Source organism: Jaculus jaculus, chromosome 3, assembly GCF_020740685.1.
Source record: "Jaculus jaculus isolate mJacJac1 chromosome 3, mJacJac1.mat.Y.cur, whole genome shotgun sequence".
NCBI classification, from domain to species: Eukaryota; Metazoa; Chordata; class Mammalia; order Rodentia; family Dipodidae; genus Jaculus; species Jaculus jaculus.
The window spans coordinates 148,273,115-148,293,822 of NC_059104.1; the positions used below are offsets into that span (position 1 = coordinate 148,273,115).

The 20,708-nt window shown below is 52.6% G+C and overlaps 2 protein-coding genes and 1 non-coding gene across 9 annotated transcripts in view; 2 read left to right on the forward strand and 1 right to left on the reverse strand.

The window, feature by feature from the left end:
* The window catches only part of Fanci (FA complementation group I), a 97,931-nt gene extending 96,767 nt beyond the window's left edge, over window positions 1–1,164 (forward strand). For all 6 annotated transcript variants that reach the window (XM_045146319.1, XM_045146324.1, XM_045146323.1 and 3 more), the window contains one exon: window positions 530–1,164. In XM_045146319.1, the coding sequence (XP_045002254.1) occupies window positions 530–598 (69 nt within the window). In that variant the 3' untranslated portion in view covers window positions 599–1,164. The remainder of the gene's footprint in view (window positions 1–529) is intronic.
* On the reverse strand, window positions 427–19,635 carry Polg (DNA polymerase gamma, catalytic subunit). Of its 2 annotated transcripts, XM_045146326.1 has the most exons (23): window positions 19,527–19,633; window positions 18,092–18,878; window positions 14,368–14,563; window positions 13,377–13,541; window positions 13,109–13,255; window positions 12,873–12,952; window positions 11,699–11,881; window positions 11,456–11,610; window positions 11,195–11,321; window positions 10,212–10,448; window positions 8,560–8,680; window positions 8,312–8,389; window positions 7,912–8,019; window positions 7,328–7,488; window positions 6,670–6,723; window positions 6,450–6,567; window positions 5,870–6,005; window positions 5,514–5,760; window positions 3,913–4,035; window positions 3,625–3,793; window positions 3,225–3,433; window positions 1,344–1,504; window positions 427–932 (listed from the first exon to the last, which is right to left on the reverse strand). In XM_045146326.1, exons 2-23 carry the CDS (start codon window positions 18,706–18,708, stop codon window positions 856–858), a joined length of 3,669 nt encoding a protein of 1,222 aa, XP_045002261.1. In that variant the 5' UTR covers window positions 18,709–18,878; window positions 19,527–19,633; the 3' UTR covers window positions 427–855. The 2 variants fall into 2 exon arrangements, with proteins under 2 accessions (XP_045002261.1, XP_045002262.1); XM_045146327.1 differs by lacking the exon at window positions 7,912–8,019 and having other exon boundaries at window positions 19,527–19,635.
* A 267-nt stretch (window positions 19,636–19,902) lies between these two features.
* On the forward strand, window positions 19,903–19,975 carry Trnar-ucg. The gene has a single exon. It is a non-coding gene; the product is annotated as a tRNA-Arg (tRNA).
* The last annotated feature ends 733 nt before the right edge of the window (window positions 19,976–20,708 follow it).

The window sequence follows — 20,708 nt, forward strand, 5'->3', positions numbered from 1 at the left end:
ATTGGACAACTGGCTCAGAAACCAGTTTAGTTTTACAGACAGGCCTCAAGGTAGACCCACTCTGAGTATGTTGGGTGAGGCTCCCTTCCTTCCATAACCCAGGTTAGTTCCTTTCCCTTCTGTTCACTCAGTACAGTACTGTACTCCAGCTCAACTGTTCAAGTGTCTTCTTGGGTTTAAGATAGGAATAGTAAGTCACATCTGTGGGCAGTCGAGCTCATGTTGCTTTCTCGCTACACTCCTCTCCCTTCTGTACTTCTGAATTCTTCAGGCCCTAATGCACCTGTTCCCCTGCTCTCTCTTTTACCTTCTCGGCATCTGAGTTTATAACCAGTCCAGAAAGGAGCTGGTGGTACCCTGCTGTACTTCGGAGCTCTATCTCCTGTGAGTGCAAAGTGAGGAAAACACAACTAATACAGGCTTTAATGAAAAGATAAAGGGTTTTTAGGTGTTTGCTTTATTTCCACTGCCTGAGAGCAGTTCTGTCACCATACAGCTGATGGAGCTTTCACTCTCTCCCCGCTTCTAGGGCACTGCATCAGCACACAAGAGACAGGACAAAGAACCAGCCAAAAAAAGGAAAAAATTAAATGCCTGAGTTAAATTAACCTTTGGGGCTTCTACTTTCTTTGTACCCAAAAGTGCCCCTTTTCCTATAGCCCAAGATGATGTTGGCATCTTGGTTCTAAACCCACTGAACTCAAGTGTCCATTAGAAGGAATCCTGTTACTGAGAAACTGCTGTCTTGGGCAAGCCCTTTTGCAAAAAGCATGGCTGAAAGCCTGAGTTAGGAGACATCACTGCCCAACGAAGCTCCATAGGAGCAAATACAGAGCACCTCCAGGCGGCGCTAGGCTACGGTCCAGGCTGGCTTCGTTTGTCCAAGGAGCCTTTGGTGAGTTCAATTATCTGGTAAATATCCAGTGCTTCACCTGAAAGACAGTTACAGTTGGTTAGGATGAAGAGTTGTGACTGAGAGAGAACTCAGAAAAGAATCTGGAACTTCATGTCAAGGTCAAAGGAGAGTGGGTGGAAGAACTAACAATAATAACTAGGAATGGTAAAAAGGTTGTCTCAAATACATCTCAAACAAGTTACTGTTTGAACATTACAGTTTTTACCTAAGAATGCACTTTGACTTACACAATAAATCCTTTAAACATTTCTGGTGTCTTCATTTACTATAATATAAAGCACCTTACAGAAACAGCTTCCTTTGTGATTTGAACATCACATGCAGGTACCTAAACTGAAATAGCCCGGAGTGTGGACTTGTCCTCTGGGGTCTTGAGCTTTGACCCACCTCCCATTCTGTGTGTATGAGGAACAAAGTTTGTGCTCACCCTGGGGAATCCCGTATTTCCTTTCCATCCCAGTTGGGTTGGAAGGGGTTTTACAATCCATGGTCACTTCCTTCCTGAGGCACTGGTCAATATCAACAGCACTGAAAAAGGCAACTGACTGAGGCAAATCATTCAGACCCAGCTTGTAGGCAAACATGCACCTGAAAGAGACCCAAATTCCACTCACTTGTGCCCTGCTGTGAACACAAGCTCCCTGCTTCCGAAGAAATAGCCAGGGATCCCACAGAGCAGGGCTTCCCCAGTATCTATCCCATTGTGCATTTTTAAAAGCAAGGACAAAGCTGGGCATGGTGGTGCACGCCTTTAATCCCAGCACTTGGGAGGCAGAGGTAGGAGGATCACTGTGAGTTCAAGGCCAGCCTGAAACTACATAGTGAACTCCAACTCAGCTGGGCTAGAGTGAGACCCTACCTCAAAAAAAATAAAAAATAAAAAATAAGCCAGGACAGACAGACAGAGATGGCTTAGCAGTTGCACTTGCCTGTGAAGCCTCAGAACTCGTACAAATTTCCAGGTCCCATACAGCCAGATGCAGTGATGCAATATTGCACAGGTGACACAAGGGGCACACGTGTCTGGAGTCACTCACAGCAGCTGAAAGCGCTGGTGCACCCACTCTCTGTCTCTCTCCTGGTTTTTCCAGGTAGGGCTTCACTCTAACTCAGGGTGATTCTCCTACCTCTGCCTCTTAACTGCTGGGAATTAAAGGCATGAGCCACCATGCCTGTTGTGGTTTTTTGTGTTTTTTTTTTTCTCTCAAAAAAAAAAAAAAAAAAAATAGCCAGGACAGTTGGAAGTCATACTGCCTCCATGAGCAACCTGCCACATCTGGCTGTATTGCAATTAGGGATTCCACATACTTTTTTCCAGGATGATACACTTTATACCCAAGGGGATGAGCGGGTATTGGTAAGAAATCTGAACTGTAAACATTTATTTACCCACTTATTAGGATAGGTCATGGAACAGTAACAAGAAAATGTAATTCAATATATAAGATAGGGCTGGAAAGATGGCTTAGTGGTTAAAGGCACTTGCTTGCAAAATGGTCAGGTTCAATTCCCTGGTACCCATGTAAAGCCAGATGCACAAAGTGGCACATGCATCTGGAGTTCATTTGCAATAACAGGAGGCCCTGGTGTGCCCAACTGCCTCTGCTTGGCAATAAATTTCAGATGTTTGACTTTTCCACATTAACAGAGGCTTTGTTAGTAGAATAACACTTATGGTACTTAAAATAAGGAAGAAATGTAATCATCTCACTTTTCTATGAGTTACAAAATTTTCTGCCACTTGATTTTCAAAACAGAAAGGTGTGTTACAAAGGGAGAAACTTGGGTCTTTTTTTGGGGGGGGGGCCTTTTTATGGGTGTGTGTGGGGTGAAGCTGTGTGTGCCCCTTGCACATGTGTGCAGAAGCCAGACGAGATGTCAGGCTCCCTCTTCCATCGCTCCTCTGCACAATCAGTAGACACTGTCTCAAGGAGACAGGCAGTCTCCAGTGTCTATTCCCCACAGGACAGGGGTTATAGGCATGCATGGGTGCTGGGGAATCAAACTCAAGCAGTCTCAGGCCCCTTTTGGGGCTCATTCTTGTACAGGAAGTGCTGACAACCACTGTTCCAGCCCCAGTATTCTTAAGAACAGCCCTTCACCTTACCACCTCCTCTGTGGCCTAGCTCACCTTGATGAGCTAATACCCAGTCTCTAATATGCCACTTTCAAACCCAACAAATCTTTTTTAAAAGTTGAGGGAGGCCAATCTTTTTAGAATTTTTCCTAAGTTTTAAACATCTGAGATGAAAACTCAGAGCTGCTCAACAGGCCCCAGGAAGGGACCCGCTCCCAAGGCCCTGCCTACCTGGTCAGGAGGTTGGTGATCTGCAGGGCTAAGGCCGCGCGGTAACGATCCTCCTCGCGCACCAGGTAGCGGACCTCGTCATGGATGCTGATGCAGAAGCGCCCGTCAATGGCAAACTCCTCGAACAGCCACTTCATGGCCACAAGCATGAGGTGCAAGTAGTCCACAGCAGAGCTCTGCACCACCCAGTTCACACGACTGGTCATAAACTAGGGAGGACAGGTGGACACAAATGAGGGGTAATACCACATACCAGTTAGCTCTAGGGAAAAGGGTGGTCCAGGAGCCCAAAAGAAGCTCCACTTAGTAAACTGGTCCCATATGCCAAATAGTACAAAGGCCTAAGGGGACCTCTGATGTCCACATTTCTCCTCTCCGTACTCCAGGACTAGCCAGATACCTCCCCGTGGACAGCCGAAGGCTCCAGGGCTCGGCTGATGCGGCAGCCCAGCACCGGGGTGTGTGGTGTAGCGGCCGTGGCGATACTCTCCAGCTTATTAAACATTTCTGACTCGGTGCCCCCCATCCATGCTCGCTGAGAAACCACCTCCCACTTCTTCCAGCGTGACCTGGGAGAACAAACAGGGAAAGCGAAGTGTGTCTTTAGTATCAGCGAAACACTAAAGGGCCCCAGCTTGGGGCCAGCCCACATCAGACTCCCCCCCATCCTAAACACACAGGTTCTCACTTCCTTAAAGCTTCTTTGCGGATCTTGCGTAGATCCTGTAGAGAAATCCAGCCATCCTCAGTCCTGTCCACAGGGAGATCCAACTGTCTCACCAGCCACTCGCCCTCATCGGACAGCCGATACCTGTAGGTAGTGTCACCATGTCATTCCCATAAAACAGCCTCTTCTGTGGCAGCCCCCCTCATTCAGTTTCTAAAACCACCCTTGGTCATGGCTCTTCCCCTATGGGCAAGGAAAACAGGCTCAGGCTGGGTGGCTTGCTAAAGCTAGGAAGAGGCACAGTACACACATAAATTCAGGCTTTTGTGGCCCCTAAAGCCTGGGCTACATCTTGGTAGAGCCCAGGCTTCAACACGAGGCACTCCTGATGATGCTACAACAACATCTAGGACACTGAACTACCCAGTGACCAACAGTGGTTTTCTGTTAGTTTTGGAGGCAGCATGGGCCTTGCTCCAATTTGGGAATGGGGTGCTCCCAAAAGGGAAGAAGGCACCTGGTGGAACAGAAAACCAGACAGCTAAACTAAGCTTAACTTGAACTGTCCCCCACTCCCAATTCAGTCCAACCTGCAGACTCAGCAGGCTTGTCCCTAAGGACACCACAGCCATGCCACTCATGTACTGAAAGGAACACCAGGGCATCCCCGTCACCAGGCCCGCAGCCTGGACTCTGCTGCCTTCACGGGGTTCCACAGCTAAGGCCCACCTGCCTTCTGCCTCCACCAACATGTACTGCCATGGTGTGAGTCCTACTGAAGCACTCTCCACCTGCTTTGAAAAAGGCTCAGCTACCAATTCCTGCAGATGTAGTCACTAGTTTCCCTCAATCAGTTACTCAACTTCCAGTCTTTCACAAGGTGAGGTTCCAGAATCAGCTACTGAGATGGGGACACTACATACTGCACTTAAGGAAGCTGCTAATGCACCACTACCTCTTCTCCCAGTGCCTGAGCCCTCTAAGGCGTGCGCAAAGGCCCCGAGTACACAGTAGCACGATCAGAAGGAAGAGACCAGACCAGCTCAACCTAAGTACACTGAGAGCCAGGTCAGGCTTGGCACCGGCCTACACTCTGGTTTCCCATCCTGTTCTTCCACAGCTCCCATCTCAAACCTGCTACCTCGGGTTTCTGCCTAATGGATACTGTGGGCAACCATTTGATGACAACACACCCAAAGTACAGTCACCCCTCTGAAGAAAAACAATGATTATAAAACAACATCATGGGCTGGACAGATGGCTTAGCAGTTAAGGCACTTGCCTGTGAAGCCTAAGGACCCATGTTTGACTCTCCAGGTCCCATGTAAGCCAGACATGCAAGGTGATGCAAGCATGCAAGGTTGCACATGTGTCTGGAATCCGTTAGCAGTGGTTGGGGGCCCTGGTGCACTAATTCTCAGAAAAAGGGGTGTGGGGGGCAATCTGTTGGGCTTTCCTCAAAAGTTAAAAAAAAAAAAAAAAAATGTCAACTCCAGGCACAAACTGTCCTGTAACTAGGTCACAAAGGTTTGGAGGGTGTGGGCAAAAGTGACAGACAAGAGATGGAAACAGTAAAAAGCCTAAGGTCCTAGTACCAATGTGGGTGGGAAAAGGGCCCTCACCGACGGAGACCCTTGGTCACAGCATACATCTGCTGGGCCTTCTCAGCCGCCTCCTGCTTTGTGAGCCGGTGGTTGAACTGCATCAGTAGGCGCTCAGCAAAGGACTGCCCAGCCCCATAGATGCGGCCATAGTTGAAGATTTTGGCGTGCTCCCGGCTGATGCCCACCGTGGTAGCTGTCTTACTGTGCAGATCAGTGCCTCTGCTCTTCCTGCCCTGCAGTGTCATCCAGCCAAAGGCCGTGCAGCCTGGAGGACAAGGAAGCAGTGAGAAGGAGGCTCAGAAACATTTGGTTCAGCTACCAGAGTCCTGAGGGGTTGGGCCGCCTCACCCTTCCCAGCCACAGCTCCTGCTCACCATGCATGCCGGCAAAGTGGGCATCTCCAAGTATAGCTGCGATCCACAGCTCCTGAGAGTCCACGTCGGCGCCCACGAGGACGTAGCCAGGTGGGGCCTGCACCATGGCTTTCAACTCACTGCCTACTCTGTCAGGCTGCAGGAACAGTGAGGTCAGGCCCATCTACATGCCCAAGGAGACTCCTTCCCTGGTTCCTAGAGCCAGAGCTAACACTAGGCCCTCTCCTGAGGGGATGGCTTTGGAGAATGCCATGCAGCACTGCTCCTAGCTCCGTGTCCACAGATGGTCACTTGTGAGCAGTAGACTGGCAAGTGGAGGATCCCTACTGTAATGCCAGGCTTCTCACCTACGTCTAAACTCCACAACGCTTGCCTGTGGGTGTTAGGTGTGGTACAGTAAAGCAAGCAATGGCTATATGCAGGGCACATCCGCTACAGGAGTAGCTGGGATTATGAAACCAGATCTGAACTGCCTAGTAAGCCCAGGCCTTAGGTTCCGTTTCATGCTAAAATCCCCAGAGGCTCTCAGAGACCCTAGTTTTTAAGAGACCTGAAAATGGAAGAAACACAGGACATGTACCCGGGCATTGCTAGCAGTGAGCCACGTAGGCTCCACAGCTCTGCGGGTGATAGTGCCAGCAGTTACCACCTGGGGCAGGATGGCCCCGTAGCGGCCTTCCTCATCAAAGTCAGGGTGCCTGGGATGGGGAGAGGCAGAAGAGATTATGAGCAGCTTGCTGTGGCCCTAGAATCCTCCCCACTCAGTTCTCCTGCCTCCACATCCATCCAGCAGGCCATACCTGGTCACAGCACGAGGCAGAGCCGACTTGGGCAGCCATACCACCATCTGGGAGCTGTGAGGACAGACAGAGACTCAACCCAGCTACAGGGAGTAGAACCCACCCCGTTCTGTCACCAGCACATGCCCAGCTTCCGGTGCTTTGTTTCCTGGCCTCAACCCTCTGGCGACTAATATAATTCAGTATGGACCCTGGTTGTCCCCAAGCCTGGGCCCATGGGAGGATGAGCCATCTGGGAAGTGGCTAGGCCTCTAAGATAGCTTCTGTCCCTCTCCTTCCCTGCCACAAGGCTGGACTGCACCAACCCCACAACATTCTGTTCACAAGAAAGGTGGCTTGCGGCCACAGTCACCTGGATAGTGACCTTTGAGATGAGCCATTTGCCACTGCACACAAGACCTAGTTCCCAGCAGTTACACCAGGGTGTTCAGTGAGAGCTAAGAAAGGCCTAAAATACCACTGTCTTCACAGCAACAGGGAAACTGCAGACAGAGGAGAGACTGGCCCAAGACCCACAGCCTCCAGAGCAGAGCTGGGTGGTTCCCTTGTGGCAGATGAGGCAAAGGTTCTAGGGTGGAATGGGGGAGGCAGTCCCAGGGCTCTAGACACCTGACCACGGGTATAGACAGGCCACCTCTCTCCTCCCATGGTGGCTCACCTGATACGTTTATGGGCATTCCTCCAGAAAGAAATCATTTTGTTGATTTCCAGGGCACGTGGCCCACTGGCACCTCCTGGGCCAGCCTGCAGGGTGCCATCCTCCATCTTGGGCAAGAAGTCTTTGGCAAAGGGGCTGCCCACATTACAGCTGTTACCATCCTGGAGAGGACAAAGAAAACAGGGACTGAAGGTGACAGTGGACCACCAGGTGAACTGATACGGGTACTGGACCTATTCCCAACAGAGCCCAGAACCTCAAAGTCTCTCTGTCTATGTCTATTTCAATGTATCTCTCCTCTCTCTCTCTCTCTCTACACACACACACACACACACACACACACACACACACACACACACAGAGGCACTAAGATGAACAGACACAAACAACTTAGTACAAAGCAGTTATCATGTGTCAGATATGGTGCCAAAACATGCACTGTGTCAGTTAATACCACTGTGCCCTTGCCATCCAATTTTCCGAAGGAAAACAAAAGCTCAAAGATGACAACATTTGCCCAAAATCACACTGGTGTACTTCTGCTGAGGAGTCCCCTCCTGTGAGTCATAAACCACGACACACACCTTATGAGGCAACTTGAAAAACCAGCAGCCAGGGATATCCACATCATTGTAAGGTCCATTACCATGGTGATGAGTAGGTTGGCTGACTTTGGGGCCACAAACAGTAGGCTGTGGGGGCCATACACCCAGGTCAGGCCCTGCTCTGGCCCCTGCATTCAGCGAGGGCCAGGGGTCAGGGGTGGGAAAAGGGCCTGAAACTGAGCAAGAAAACTGAAAAGTGACATAAAGCCATAAAGTCTCTGGCTTGCTCCTTAGTTCTCCCAACACATGGGACCACAGGGGAGCATCTCCAATCCCCCAAGACCTAGGGAACTCTGGCAGAAGAGAGCTATGTGGGCAAGACAAAGCCCCTGCCACCTACCACCCACACAGGGGATCCCTGAACAGGTGCCCTGCTCACCAGGGTGGAGGGATGCCCTGGCACCGAGTTCTCCATTCTGGCCTCAGCTTCCACATCTAAGCAGCCCAATTCTTCCACCTGGATGGGCCCAGGAAGCAAGGGTGTGAGAGGCAGGCAGCTACGGGCCCAAATGTACCAGCCCACCCCGAGCAATGGTGGCAGCCTCCACCCAAAAGGCTGCCACTTTCCTACAGCAGAGAACGCCCCTGCCCGCACACCCCAGTCCTCAGCGTAGAACCTGCCCTCACCGTCTGCCACATGGCACTGCTGTCAGTAAGCAGGAACTCCTCGGCCAGGCCTGTCTCCTGGATCCCCAGCTCCTGCTTCCCCTGTTCAAGACAGTACTTCCTGTACAAGGATTTGATGGCTCTGGGCAAAGAAGAATAGCTGCTGATTACTGGATGCCTGCTTAGGCTGGTGGCTCTCCAGTGGCTTTCCAGAGGCCCCTTTGTCGAATCCTCAGATCAACTGAGGCAGAAGCAGACAATGTCTTCCCTGCCTTTCTGACAGGGAAGGACAAACCCAAAATGACCTAGCACACTGATAGCAGGCTGGGGTCCACACTCCTCTTACGCCACAGAGAGGCCCCAAGAGCACAGGGGGCAGGGCAACGGGGAAGTCATGACAGGCCCCACCACAGCCTGCCTTCGACCTGCTAGTCCATGCGCAGGCTCCAAGAGCAAGGCCCATTCCATCTAAAGGCCAGACAAGTGAGCCAAGCTACCTACCCTGCAGAGCAGAATCTTTACAGACCACTTCAAACACCTTGACTTCTCCACAATGTCTGCCTATCAAAAGCTTAGGGGTTGAGCCGGGCGTGGTGGCACATGCCTTTAATCCCAGCACTTGGGAGGCAGAGGTAAGAGGATTGCTGTGAGTTCAAGGCCACCCTGAGACTACACAGTGAGTTCCAGGTCAGCCTGGGCTAGGGTGAGACCCTACCTCTAAAAAACAAAAACAAAAACAAAATACTCAGGGGTTTTGGCCTCAAACAGGTCAAGTAATAATTTTTCTAGGCCCTAATGAATGATAGCATGGATAGCAGGCTGGGGATACAGTAGTAGAGCGCTTGTCTAGCAAGCACAAAGCCCCAGAGGTCAAGCACTAGTACCATAAACTGAGAACAGGGCTGGAGAGATGGCTCAGCAGTTAAAGACACGTGCTCGCCAGCCTGATGGTCCGGGTCTGATTCTCTAATGCCTACAGAAAGCCAGATGCACAAAGTGGTCCATGCCTTTGGAGTTTGTTTGCAATAGCAAAAGACCCTGGTACATCTATTCCCCTCCCCCCACAAATAAATAAATATTTTTAAAAATACAGGACTAGAGAAATGGCTCTGTGGTTAAAGGCACTTGCTTAAGCCTGACGGCCCGGGCTCAGTTCCCCAGTACCCACGTAAAGCCAGATGCACAAAATGGCACTTGTGTCTAGAGTTCATTTGCAGCAGTAGGCGGCCTTGGCATGCTCATTCTCTTTCTCTCTCTTTCTCTTAAATAAACTAACTGAAATGAGGACAGTATCTCCAGGAACTGCTTGGGGAACCAGTGAGATGTGCAATGCAAAGGCTCATTACTACAGTGCCTGGCACATAATGAAGTCAGGTGACACTTGAACGAAACAGCAGACTCCTTTGAAGCCACATTCAACAGTCTCCCATGCTCCCGTGCAGGAAGCTGTGCTCTAGACCCACGAGCAGAGCTGTCGTCTTCCTCACTCTGCCACCCAGGCTTGAAGACCCAAAGGGTCAAAGGAAGTCACAGGGAAAAAGTAGAGTCCAGACTACTGAAACCCAGCTCCCTCCTGCCTCTAAGCCTAAACCGGTATTGGCTTCTCTAGCCAAGAGCATGAGAGCCCCTAGGCTACATCCCTTCCTCCCAGGAATCTTAGCCTAAGCCTTTACCTGTAGGGGCAGGCTACCCCAGCTGACTCCAAAGTAGTGCCCCCTGGCACCTCTGTCAAGTTATCCCGCCGTCCAGGCACCAGGTAGCCCCAACCATGACGCTCTGAGTAGTGAAGAGGGAAGCCATCCCAGGTCAGTGCCATGAGCTTAGGGGTGACCCGCATCTGCAGGCTGAGGAGGCTGGGACCCGGGGTCCACGCAGGGTCGTCTAGCCGAGGGCAGAGCTTCCGGTACCACCTATTCCCCACCAGGAAGAAAGCAAGATCACAGGGTCATGCCACAGAGGGTCCCGATCCCATGAGGCCTCAGGGCCTTTCAGTGACTCAAGCTGCTCAGTCTCTGTCCCCTCCTTTGGGAGTCTTTGGTCAGGAACAGGACAGAATCTCCAAAAGCTAAACCCTATGCCTGTCTCACTAGACTATTCAGAGCCCAGGACCAGCATCTTCCTGACCAGAGCTGAGCTCCTTCCAAAGCCCCATGGCAAGCTCAAAGCAAAGGGACCTCTCACACCTCCCCCCTGCCTTACTGACACCAATTCCGAGAGCTCTCACTGGGTGCTCACCAGTGAGACCAGGATGAGGCTGGTAACACTGAGGGCGCGTGCACTCAGGGTCATGCAACTACAAAGCGGCCGCCCTGCTGGTCATTCCGACTGCACTTTTCTCGTCTCTGCATGAGGCTCCAATGAAGGGGAACTCAAGAAGCCTCCAGATTTCCAAGCACTGTGAGAACCGCCCCAACACTGCACTCTTATCTCACTGCACGGCACTGCACTGGTTGCTCTGCACACCTGCCCCAGGGAGGGAGAAGGCGCGCCCCATCTGTGGCCCTGCAGCTGCGAGCCGGAGTGGACACCGCGAGCAGAGCAAGATGGAATAAATGAATGGCAACCAAGGCGCACACTGCCTCTGTGCTGGCCTCGACAAGGAGTGTGCTGAGAATGGTTCAATGCCTCTGGCTAAGTTAGAGGGAACAGTGCTCACCCAGGGTGCCCCGGAAGGTGTTGGGGCCGTTTGGGCAAGAGCTCTGTGGTGCCCTTGAGCTTCTGCAAGCAGGCGCGGGCCTCGGCATCCCGCTGCAGCTCCTCCTCCTCGCTGGGTGGTCCAGGATCTGTGTAGGTAACAACAGTCAGGAGCAGAAGGGATTCCCAAGTCCAAAAGACTAGTGACCCCTTCCAAGGGTTCCCTGGGCCCTAGGGTCATCCCAGAAACCACCCTGCGCCACCTCCCACCCAAGCTCCCCACCTTCCTGATCCGCAGGGTCCCCATGGGGCCCAGCCCCCTCGACAGGCAACTGGCTGGCTGTGGCTGGCTCTTTCTTTTTCACATTCTTCACCTTTTTCTGCTTAAACTCCTGCAGATCCCACTCAAGGTCCCAGAGCCAGGGGTCTTCTTTGTACCTGCAGAGCCAGTTCACCAGGACAGGGCTAAGGCTGAGCCAGAGGTCTGACCTTGTGCCGTGACCCTGCCCGCCCAAGGCCTAGCTACCTCTCTCCTACAAGCAGCTGGCAGGCATCGTTGGCCAGGTCCATCAGTGACTTCTTCATTTCCCGCTGGAGCTCCTCGTAAGTGCTCTGTGCCTCCGCCAGGTAACGTTCCCAATTCTGATTGACAGGCAGGTAGGAGACACCCATTTCCAGCATGCCAGCCAGAGTCACTGGATGGGGGCACCTTGGAGACAGACACCCAGGACTGCCATGACCACAGGAAACAAGGCTTGGGCCCATTTCCTGAGCCAGTGTGGCAAGCTCAACCAAAGCAGTAATGCGGACAACGTTGAGCAGGCTCTCCTGCTACCTATTGAGCCCTGCATTACCACCCATTTCTCTGAGACTGCTGCCTTTTCTGCTGTATGGAAGTAATGTCCCCTTCTCGGGGGTGATACAGGAATGACAAGTTACAAAAGAATGACAGCCACTGAGGGACAACTCTAAGCCAGGCACTGTGCTGACAACAAGCACACTGACCTCACAGCCAGGAAGTAAAATATGCATGTGTGTTTCTTTTTTTAAAAAAATTATTTTTATTTATTTATTTATTCAAAAGTGACAGAGAAAGAGGCAGATAGAGACAGAGAGAAAGAATGGGTGCGCCAGGGCTTCCAGCCACTGCAAACTAACTCCAGATGTGTGCGCCCCCTTGTGCATCTGGCTAACATGCGTCCTGGGGAATCGAGCCTCAAACCGGGGTCCTTAGGCTTCACAGGCAAGCGTTTAAATGCTAAGCCATCTCTCCAACCCTGCATGTGTGTTTCTTGATGAGAACACTGAGGCTCAGAGAACCCAAGCCACTTGCCCAAGGTCAATGAGGAGAAGACATCAAAGGTTTGAACCAAGTGTGAATAATGCTCATGACTGAGCACATCATCAGACTGACTCACTAGTAACCCTAGGCAGGAAACTGGGACCCCACACACCAGACAGAAGCCCAAGCCCTTAGGGCTCTAGAAAGAGTTCAGAGCACACATGGGAACCAAGGGACAGAGGGGCATCATTCTTTCAGCCTACAAAAGCTAGGTGCCCAGCCTGGGGAAGAACCAGCACCACCTGATCTCAACACATCCAGGTCCAGGATCTAACACCCCAGGGTTCGCACCTCATTACCACACATCCAGGTCCAGGATCCACCATCCCCCCAGGGATTGCACCTGGTTCCCCCTCACCTTTCCAAGAAGAGTGGCAGCTGCTGCTGGAAAACCTCATAGGTGGCCCACACATCCCGGGCACAGTACTGCATTAGGTCCTGGTACAAGGTGACAGGAAGTTGCTGGGGCCGGGGGAGGGGAGGACAGCCACCTACTACTGCCACCAGTTCTTGGGGGCAGGACCCGACAGCTGTACCTCACCAAGTCTGGTTGGTCACTGTCCATCTACCTGGAGCTCCTTGCTAACACCCTACCTGGAAGTTCTCCCGGATGTCCTTCATGTTGCCCTTGACGAACATTTCTCGAGGTTCCTTCTCTAAGGGAGGCCCCCCCACATAAAGGCTGTGCACATCCGCCAGGTTATTGACACTGCTGATACCCATCCAGTCCCACGAGGAGACCTAAGGGACCAAAGCAACGACATGGCCAATCAGCGTGGCCTGAGTCCAGACTAGTAACCAAGTGACAGGATCCTCTGCACCCCAAGCATCCTGCCCCGACTAGTCCCAGGTGCACACTCACCCCTGGGCCGCTGGATTTCCTCTGGGACTTCTGGACTCGCTGTGTGGGGTGCTGAGCCTTGTGCTTGCCCTGCTTGGCTGCCATCCACAGACTGCGCTGGAAGCTGCTCAGCCCTGAGATGGCCATGTGCATGCTCATCGTGTCCAGGAAGCGCATGCGCGAGCCCTGGGGCAGGCGGGGGAAGAGGCAGAAAGGGAGGCAGCAGTGGAAGGGCCAACCATTCACGATCGGTGGGATCGTCACCAGCCCATTCTCAACTGTGCACACAGTCTCTACTCCCAGCACACGGCCTCCGACAGAAAGCACAGAAGCTTTTTCAGGCATGCCCTTCACCTGTGAGGGACCTAGCCTGCAAATCCTAGCACCCTGGCAAATGCAGGCCTGGCTCAGTCCCAACACGCCAAGTACTCCCTGGCTTCCATCAACAGCTCTGAGCAACTTTGGGTGCAGAGTGGCCAAAACAAGACCTTCAGAGCTGTGGGTCTGCCACCAGCCCTGGCCTGCTACTGCCATTCACAAGCAGCGCCCCTCCCAGCAAGTCCACAGAGCTAAGGGTGCTTTCTCCCTCTCTGCTCTTCACTAATGAAAGAGTGTTTCCACAAAATGAAGAATCATGATGACAGTCCTGAGAGTTTGAATATCACATGTGCTACTCAAACACTCCTACAAGCCACTGAGGGAGCTTCTGTCAACTCTCGTTATATAAAAAGAAACCGAGGCTTAGAGACATGAAGGGACGCACACTGCTCATCAGTAGCTGAGGCAGGATGACGTTCTAGCCCCGAAACACTCAAGCTAGACTTGAGAATGCCACACAGAGATAAGGACCATCATTACTGTGGCAACTGGGGTCTTTTTCCACAGCAAAAGGCGGCCATGCAGATGCTGCAAAGAGGAAGGCAGCTGTCGCCAGGAACACAATGCCTTCCCTAGCCACTGAGATCAGGGCTCCTGGCCCACCGTGCTAGACTACGGTTCCCACAAAGCTTACCTGAATCAGGTACTGCTCTCTGATATGGGCTCGATCAAAGCAGACATTGTGCCCCACCACTAACTGCTCCTGCCAATCCCGCTGGGTGGAGCTGCTGGCACTGGTTGGGACCTCCAGGGGGATGAGGTCAGCCGGCGACAGCTGGTTGGTCCAAGAGTAACGCTCTTCCACCAGCCGCCGGCTGCACCAGGAATACCTGAGGGAGGTGAGAGGCAGGCAGGTTTATCTGGATTCGATTTCTACCCTCCACCAACCTACCACACACCTGCCACTACACGCCAAGTACTAACACTAGCAGCAACCAAGTGACACCAAGGGGTGCTCCTCACCCTCACCGATGTCAGGGGTCCGGGATTACGAAGCTTCTTTACTGTTAACCTCCCGCAGAAAAAAAGGGCACCCAGCGCTTGAGAGATGGCTCAGTGGTTAAGGCACCTTAAACCTAAGGATCCAAGTTCAATTCCCTAGCACTCATGTAAAGCCAGATGCACAAGGTGGCGCATGCCATTATAGAGGCCAGAGGCCATGGCATGCCCATTCTCCCTCTATCTGCCTCACAGGTTGCAGGCCTGTGCCCTCGGAGCACTGACTGGACCCTGAGCTCACTGAATGTACAGCTGACTCGGGTCTGTGATGAACATGACCAACCCTGTGTCTTTAAGCACATCACTGCTCGTGCACACATGCTAGAGAAAGGGACGGATGACAGTAACAGAACCCAAAGTCGAGGTTATTCTGAATTAATGAGAGTGGGAAACAAAAAGAAAAGTGACAAGTGCTGCACATACATACAGGCTGAGTCAGCTGACACCTGCAAAGATGCTGAAGGACAAACTGCAAATCCTTCACCTTACAGGAGCAACTACCCTCAGAGACCAGGCCAAGTGCCAGAATGAGAAAATGCATGCGCATGTGCTGCTGGGTGAGGAGACAGGAGGAGTGCCGTCTGCTGGGGTACTGACAATGACTTAGAAAAAGACTAGTTAAGATCCAAGGACAAAAGATGGGGTGCCTCTGACGAAAAGCCTGATGTGGGCTGGAGAGATAGCTCAGCGGTTCAGGTACTTACTGCAGAGCCCCAGGACCCATGTAAAGTCAGATGCATACGGTGGCCCATGTGCTGCAGTTCATTTGCAGTAGCTGGAGGCCCTGGTCTTGTTTGTTTTTTTCTTCCGAGGTAGGGTCTCATTCCAGCCCAGGCTGACCTAGAATTCACTATGTAGTCATCTCAGGCTAGCCTAGAACTCACAGTGATCCTCCTACCCATGCCTCCCAAGTGCTGGGATTAAAGGTGTGTGCCATCAGGCCTGGCTCTGTGCCCATTCTTGCTCTCTCTCAAATAAATAAACTATTTTTAAAAGAGAGAGAGAGAAGCCTGATGCAAGCCACATGTTCCAAAGGGTTGAGGCCACTCATCATCAAAGTAAGTGACAACAAGGGCACGAGGGTGACAGCACACATGCAAAGGAGCTCTTACAACCTCGCGGGAAGGGAGGGGTCAGCGGCCACAGAACTCTCAAACAGCACAAACGTCTTTGCTCTGAAGAGATCCCTGGTTTTTCCGGACACAGTGGTGCACATCTTTAATCTCAGCACTCGGTAGGCAGAGGTAGGAGGATTACCGAGAGTTAAAGGCCAGCCTGAGACTACATAGTGAATTCCAGGTCAGCCTGGACTGGAGTGAGACCCTACCTCAAAAAGCCGAGCATGGTGGAAAACACCTTTAATCCCAGCACTTGGGAGGCAGAGGTAGGAGGACTGCCATGAGTTCAAGGCCACCCTGCCAGGCTAGATAGAGCAAGACCCTACCTGCGGGGACGGGGAGGGCAGGCTAGAGAGATAGCTTAGCAGTTAAGGTGCATGCCTGCAAAGCCTAAGGACCCAGGTTTGATTCCCCAGGACACACGTAAGCCATATGCACAAGATGGCATATGCATCTGGAGCTCATTTGCAGTAGCTAAAGGTCCTGACATGCCCCTTCTGTCTATCTGCCTCTTTCTGTTTCTCTCTCAAATAAACTTTTTAAAAAGAATTCATTGAATTCCACGTCAGCCTGAGCTAGAGTTAGACCCTACCTCAAAAACAAACAAACAAACAACAACAAAAAACCTTCACTGGCTTAAAAAAAAAAAGATTCCTGGTTTTAAAACTGGCCAAATCTAACACCAAAATTTACTTATGACTCAAGAAAAAAAAACAAAAGACAAAATACAAATACCATAGGTAAATTTAAGATGAACCCACACCATTGATAGTACAGTTCTCCTGTGGCTCTCAAACAAGTGCCAAGGGCCTGGATGGTACCCCTCAGAGCTGGTAACAAAGCCCTTACCAATAACCTTTGGGAAGCTGCTCTGTGGGAAGCTCAGAAATGTCCAAGGCTTCCATCCAACGCCTGAAAACTGGGGACTAGTCAGGTAACTAATGTTACACAGCCATATGGCAGGAACATGCAAGGTTAAAAGCTGACTGCTACCAGGGCACCGCCTGCTACCCATCCCCACCTGCCACAACCGGACTACGGTGAGGAGGGTGTCAGCATCAGCCAGGCCTCACGCCTATTAAGCTAAGCCATGCCCCCGGTACCACTGGTGCAAAAAAAAAAAAAAAAAAAAAAAGAAGGATGGAATGAGAATGAAGGCAGAATGGGAAAGAGAGAAGAGAAAGAAGCTGAGAGGATAGAGGAAGAAAAGTAAATTTGCAGTAAACTGACCAAAAATGAGCAATTAACCAAAATATTATTATTAGTATTATTATTTTGGTCACTGGATTTCTATTTCTAAAACCTACTTTATCTCCTCAAAAAGTGGCTGGTATTTCTCTTAACTTTGACCATCAGGTTACACAACAGTACTCGGTTCTTATAACTGCAACTAAATCAATGCAAAAATCGTCTCATTGTGCTCTTGTCAGCCATTAATGCCTACCTTATCTATTTAGCCATGTTTTCACCATTTTCAACTGCATATACAACATTTTGCAGCTTTTATTTTATAGAAATGGAGCTTCCAATAGGAATAAAGAAACTGTTAACTTTTTTTTTTTTTTTTTTTGCTGGCCATGACTGAAAGCATTAAGGTTGTAAATAGTGTTTTAATCCTGAAATAAAGAATAAAAAAAAAGGGAGAAACAGTACTGCCACGATTGCTTGAAACAGACACTTAGGTAGCGCTTAGAAAGTTACTTGAAAAGATAAGAGAGCGCCTGAATATACCTGGTTTGAGGCAAAATGCCTGCTTGGGAGGAAGCAGTTTCTCAGCTGGGAGTGGTCAAAGGCAGGCCATGTTCAGGAGCATTTGGAAAGACTGGACAAGGTTTGGTTTGGCATTTATAGAAGACACTGGCGGATGCTGAACATCTTACAGTGCCTGGGGCAGTCGCACCAAAGGGGAAGACTTCTGCTGGAAACAGCCAACAGATTTCCCAAACTGAAACACCATCCAACTAACTTGTCTTTTCGGACGAACCTCAGGTAGCTGGAGACACCAAATCACAGACATCTCCGTCTCCCAGTAGGTCTCAAAAGCACAGCTCTATCGCCACCTGACGTTTGCTAGGATGTTGTTTAATGCCTGCTCAGCTCACCACGCGGGCGGTTCCTACATGAGTACCGAGCACCGAGCACCGAGCACCGAGCTGGGGCTCGCAAGACGATCACTGAACCAACCCATGAGGCTGGGCCCCACACAGGTGCTGAACCCCCGGTTCCCTAGCTCCCACTCACCAGGCCGAGGGGGATATGGCCACCGCCAACGTGGGGCAAGTTCCCTCTGCCAAGCAGACCTCCACGTCGAACACCAGGGCCCGCTCCTCGGGGATGGCCACGGGTTCGGCCTCCCCCTCGGGGCCGTACCGGGTCCAGCCCTCCGCCCAGGCCCAGCTCTGGGGCTGCGGCGGCGGCTGGGCCTGCAATAGGGAGTTGGCCGCCTCCAGGTAAGGGAGGCTCTGCTTCTGGGCCAGGAGGCGGAAGTGCTGGTCCAGGTTGCCCCCGTAGAGCGGGGGCAGGCGCAGCTCGACGTCGGGCAAGGGTGTGCCGGGCTGTCCCCAGAGCCCGTGCTTCTGCAAGTGCTCGACGCTCCGGCGCACCGCGGCCTCGTCGGGCATCTCGCCTCCGCGCCCGAAGATTTGCTCGTGCAGCCCTCTGGAGAGCATCTGGATATGCAATGCGTTGTGCCGCGCCTGCCCGCCCTCCGAGGATGGCACGTGCGGCGGCGGCGGCTGCTGCTGCCCCTCGCTGGCAACGGGGGCGAGAACGGAGCTGGAGGCCCAGCGTCCCGTGGCTGGAACTGGCCCTGGACCCATTCTGGCGCTGGCTACCTTCTTCCAAAGCAGACGGCTCATGGTGGGTGCAGGGAGCCCCCCGCTGGGAGTCAGGACACCTGGCTTTGGGCTCCAGCGTGGCTGCTTTTTTTTTTTTTTTACTGGGTGACAGATTTGGAGAGAGACGTGTCCCTTCTCGGCGTTCCCGTCAATGCAGTGGATCTGAACATGCCTGCTCCCCTTCCTCGATCCTATAGGAGACAGAGGGTGCGAGAGGTAAGAACAGTCAACGTTCACCGAGCATGTCCGGAGCACACTTTCTATACTTCGTCTTGGGCCCGAAGTTCCAGAACAGACCGTGGGAAATGCAGAGCCCTCGCCTCCCCCTAAGAAAACAAGAGCCACACAGAGTCGTAAGTGAACTTGGCCAAGCCGCTTGCAGATTCTGCAGCAGGGCGACGAAGGCTCTCGCAGGGCTTCCTCGGGCCCTCCACTAAATAGTCTGTAAAATGGGGTTACAGAAACGGCTGTTTTGACAGCGGACACGCTGGTCGCGAGGCCCTGCCCTTGGCAGGGGCTGGGTAGATAACATCTGCCATTATCATAACCCCCAGGGCCCAAGGGCCTGGCGTCCAGAGGTGCCAGCGCCGGGATTCGAACCCGCTGACTCTGGTTCCCAACAAGCCCCCCCCCCGGGGGTGGGCAGCTCGGAAGAGAGAGAGAGCGCCCTGCAGGGGGCGTCGGTGGTCACCCCGCGCGCCGGGTCGCCCGCCTGCCCCCGCCCCCCACCCCGCAGCACCGCGGTGCGCCCTGGGACCCGCCGCCGCCGCCCTGCTCCGGGCCTGGCTCCCTGATGGAGGAAGGGGCGCGACCGGCCTCCCGCCGACCCCGCCGGAAACCTCGGTGTGCCCGGCGCGTCCCGGTGCGCGGCGGCCCCTGCGAGCGCGGCCTAAGCGGCCTCGGAGCTCGGCCTGCGGCCTCCGGGCGAGCGGCCGGCCGCGCTGGCAGCCGCAACTTCCCGTGGGCGCTCGTGAGCCGGGACCCGCGGCTCCCCCGGGCAGGCCGGCAGACGCCCCGCGCGACCAATGGCAGGGCCGCCAGTGGAGCGGTCCGCCCGCGGGGGGAGAAGAGGGACTTCCGGGTGGGCCTCCCTGCGGAACGCCGGGAGCCACGGTCCCAACCTCCCCCCCCCTGCAAGAAGTAGGTGGGTTAGTCCCCAGCGAACCCGGTGGCAAAATGATCCTTTAAGGTAGACGAAACCGCTTAGCTGCCGCCGGCCGCGTGGCCTAATGGATAAGGCGTCTGACTTCGGATCAGAAGATTGCAGGTTCGAGTCCTGCCGCGGTCGGAGGAGGATCGGTCCCCTCCAGTTTTCCTTATCTTCTCTTTTCAACTCATTTTATTCCTTTTATTATCCACTTTATTCCTTTTTTTTTTTTTGTCATTCATTATTAATTTTTTTTTGTTTTACCGATGTTTTGACAAACTTCTCCCTACACTGAAATCCTCTGAACACTTCTGAATCGGAGCAAGCAACTGTTCTCGAACCCCACGCCCTGCACGACCCTCTGCAAAGGCTTACCTACGTGTCCCCAACTGTGCCAAGGCACATTTCTAAAATGCGCCAGCCGCTCAGAACCCCACACGGTCGAAGAGTGGAGGAGGACAAGCCAGGCTCTCTAACCAACTAATAATAACAGATTGCAATGGTAGAGACTCAGTGAAGAGCAGCCCCCTCTCTAGCTAAGCCCGTGCTGCTTACTCGTCCAGGGCGATTTTGGTGGCTAAAACTTCCGCCTTCAGTAGCACCAGACTGTGCCCACCGGGAGCAGCTGTCCCCCTTCCCCGATCGCCAAGTCCACGCCCACCGCCTGCTGCTTCTGTCTGGCAGAAACTGTCAAAGGTTCGGTCGAGAATGGCCTGTGGGAATCATCCGGAGCTGAGTCTGGAAAGGAAGCTTCAGAAATGCTTAAACCGAGCATGGTGGCACACACTTTTAATCCAGCACTTGGGAGGCAGAGGTAGGAGGATCGCCATGAGTTCAAGGCCACCTTGAGACTTCATAGTTAATTACAGGTCAG

What these genes read in the sequence shown, in the direction of transcription:
- Polg (XM_045146326.1), bottom strand. Translation starts at nt 18,708, where the DNA reads ATGAGCCGTCTGCTTTGGAAGAAGGTAGCCAGCGCCAGAATGGGTCCA. An exon ending in CCACTTTGCCGGCATGCATG is followed by an intron (nt 5,761 to 5,869) that starts GTGAGCAGGAGC and finishes CTTGTCCTCCAG; the next exon opens with GCTGCACGGCCTTTGGCTGG. An exon ending in GTGACCAAGGGTCTCCGTCG is followed by an intron (nt 4,036 to 5,513) that starts GTGAGGGCCCTT and finishes CACTACCTACAG; the next exon opens with GTATCGGCTGTCCGATGAGG.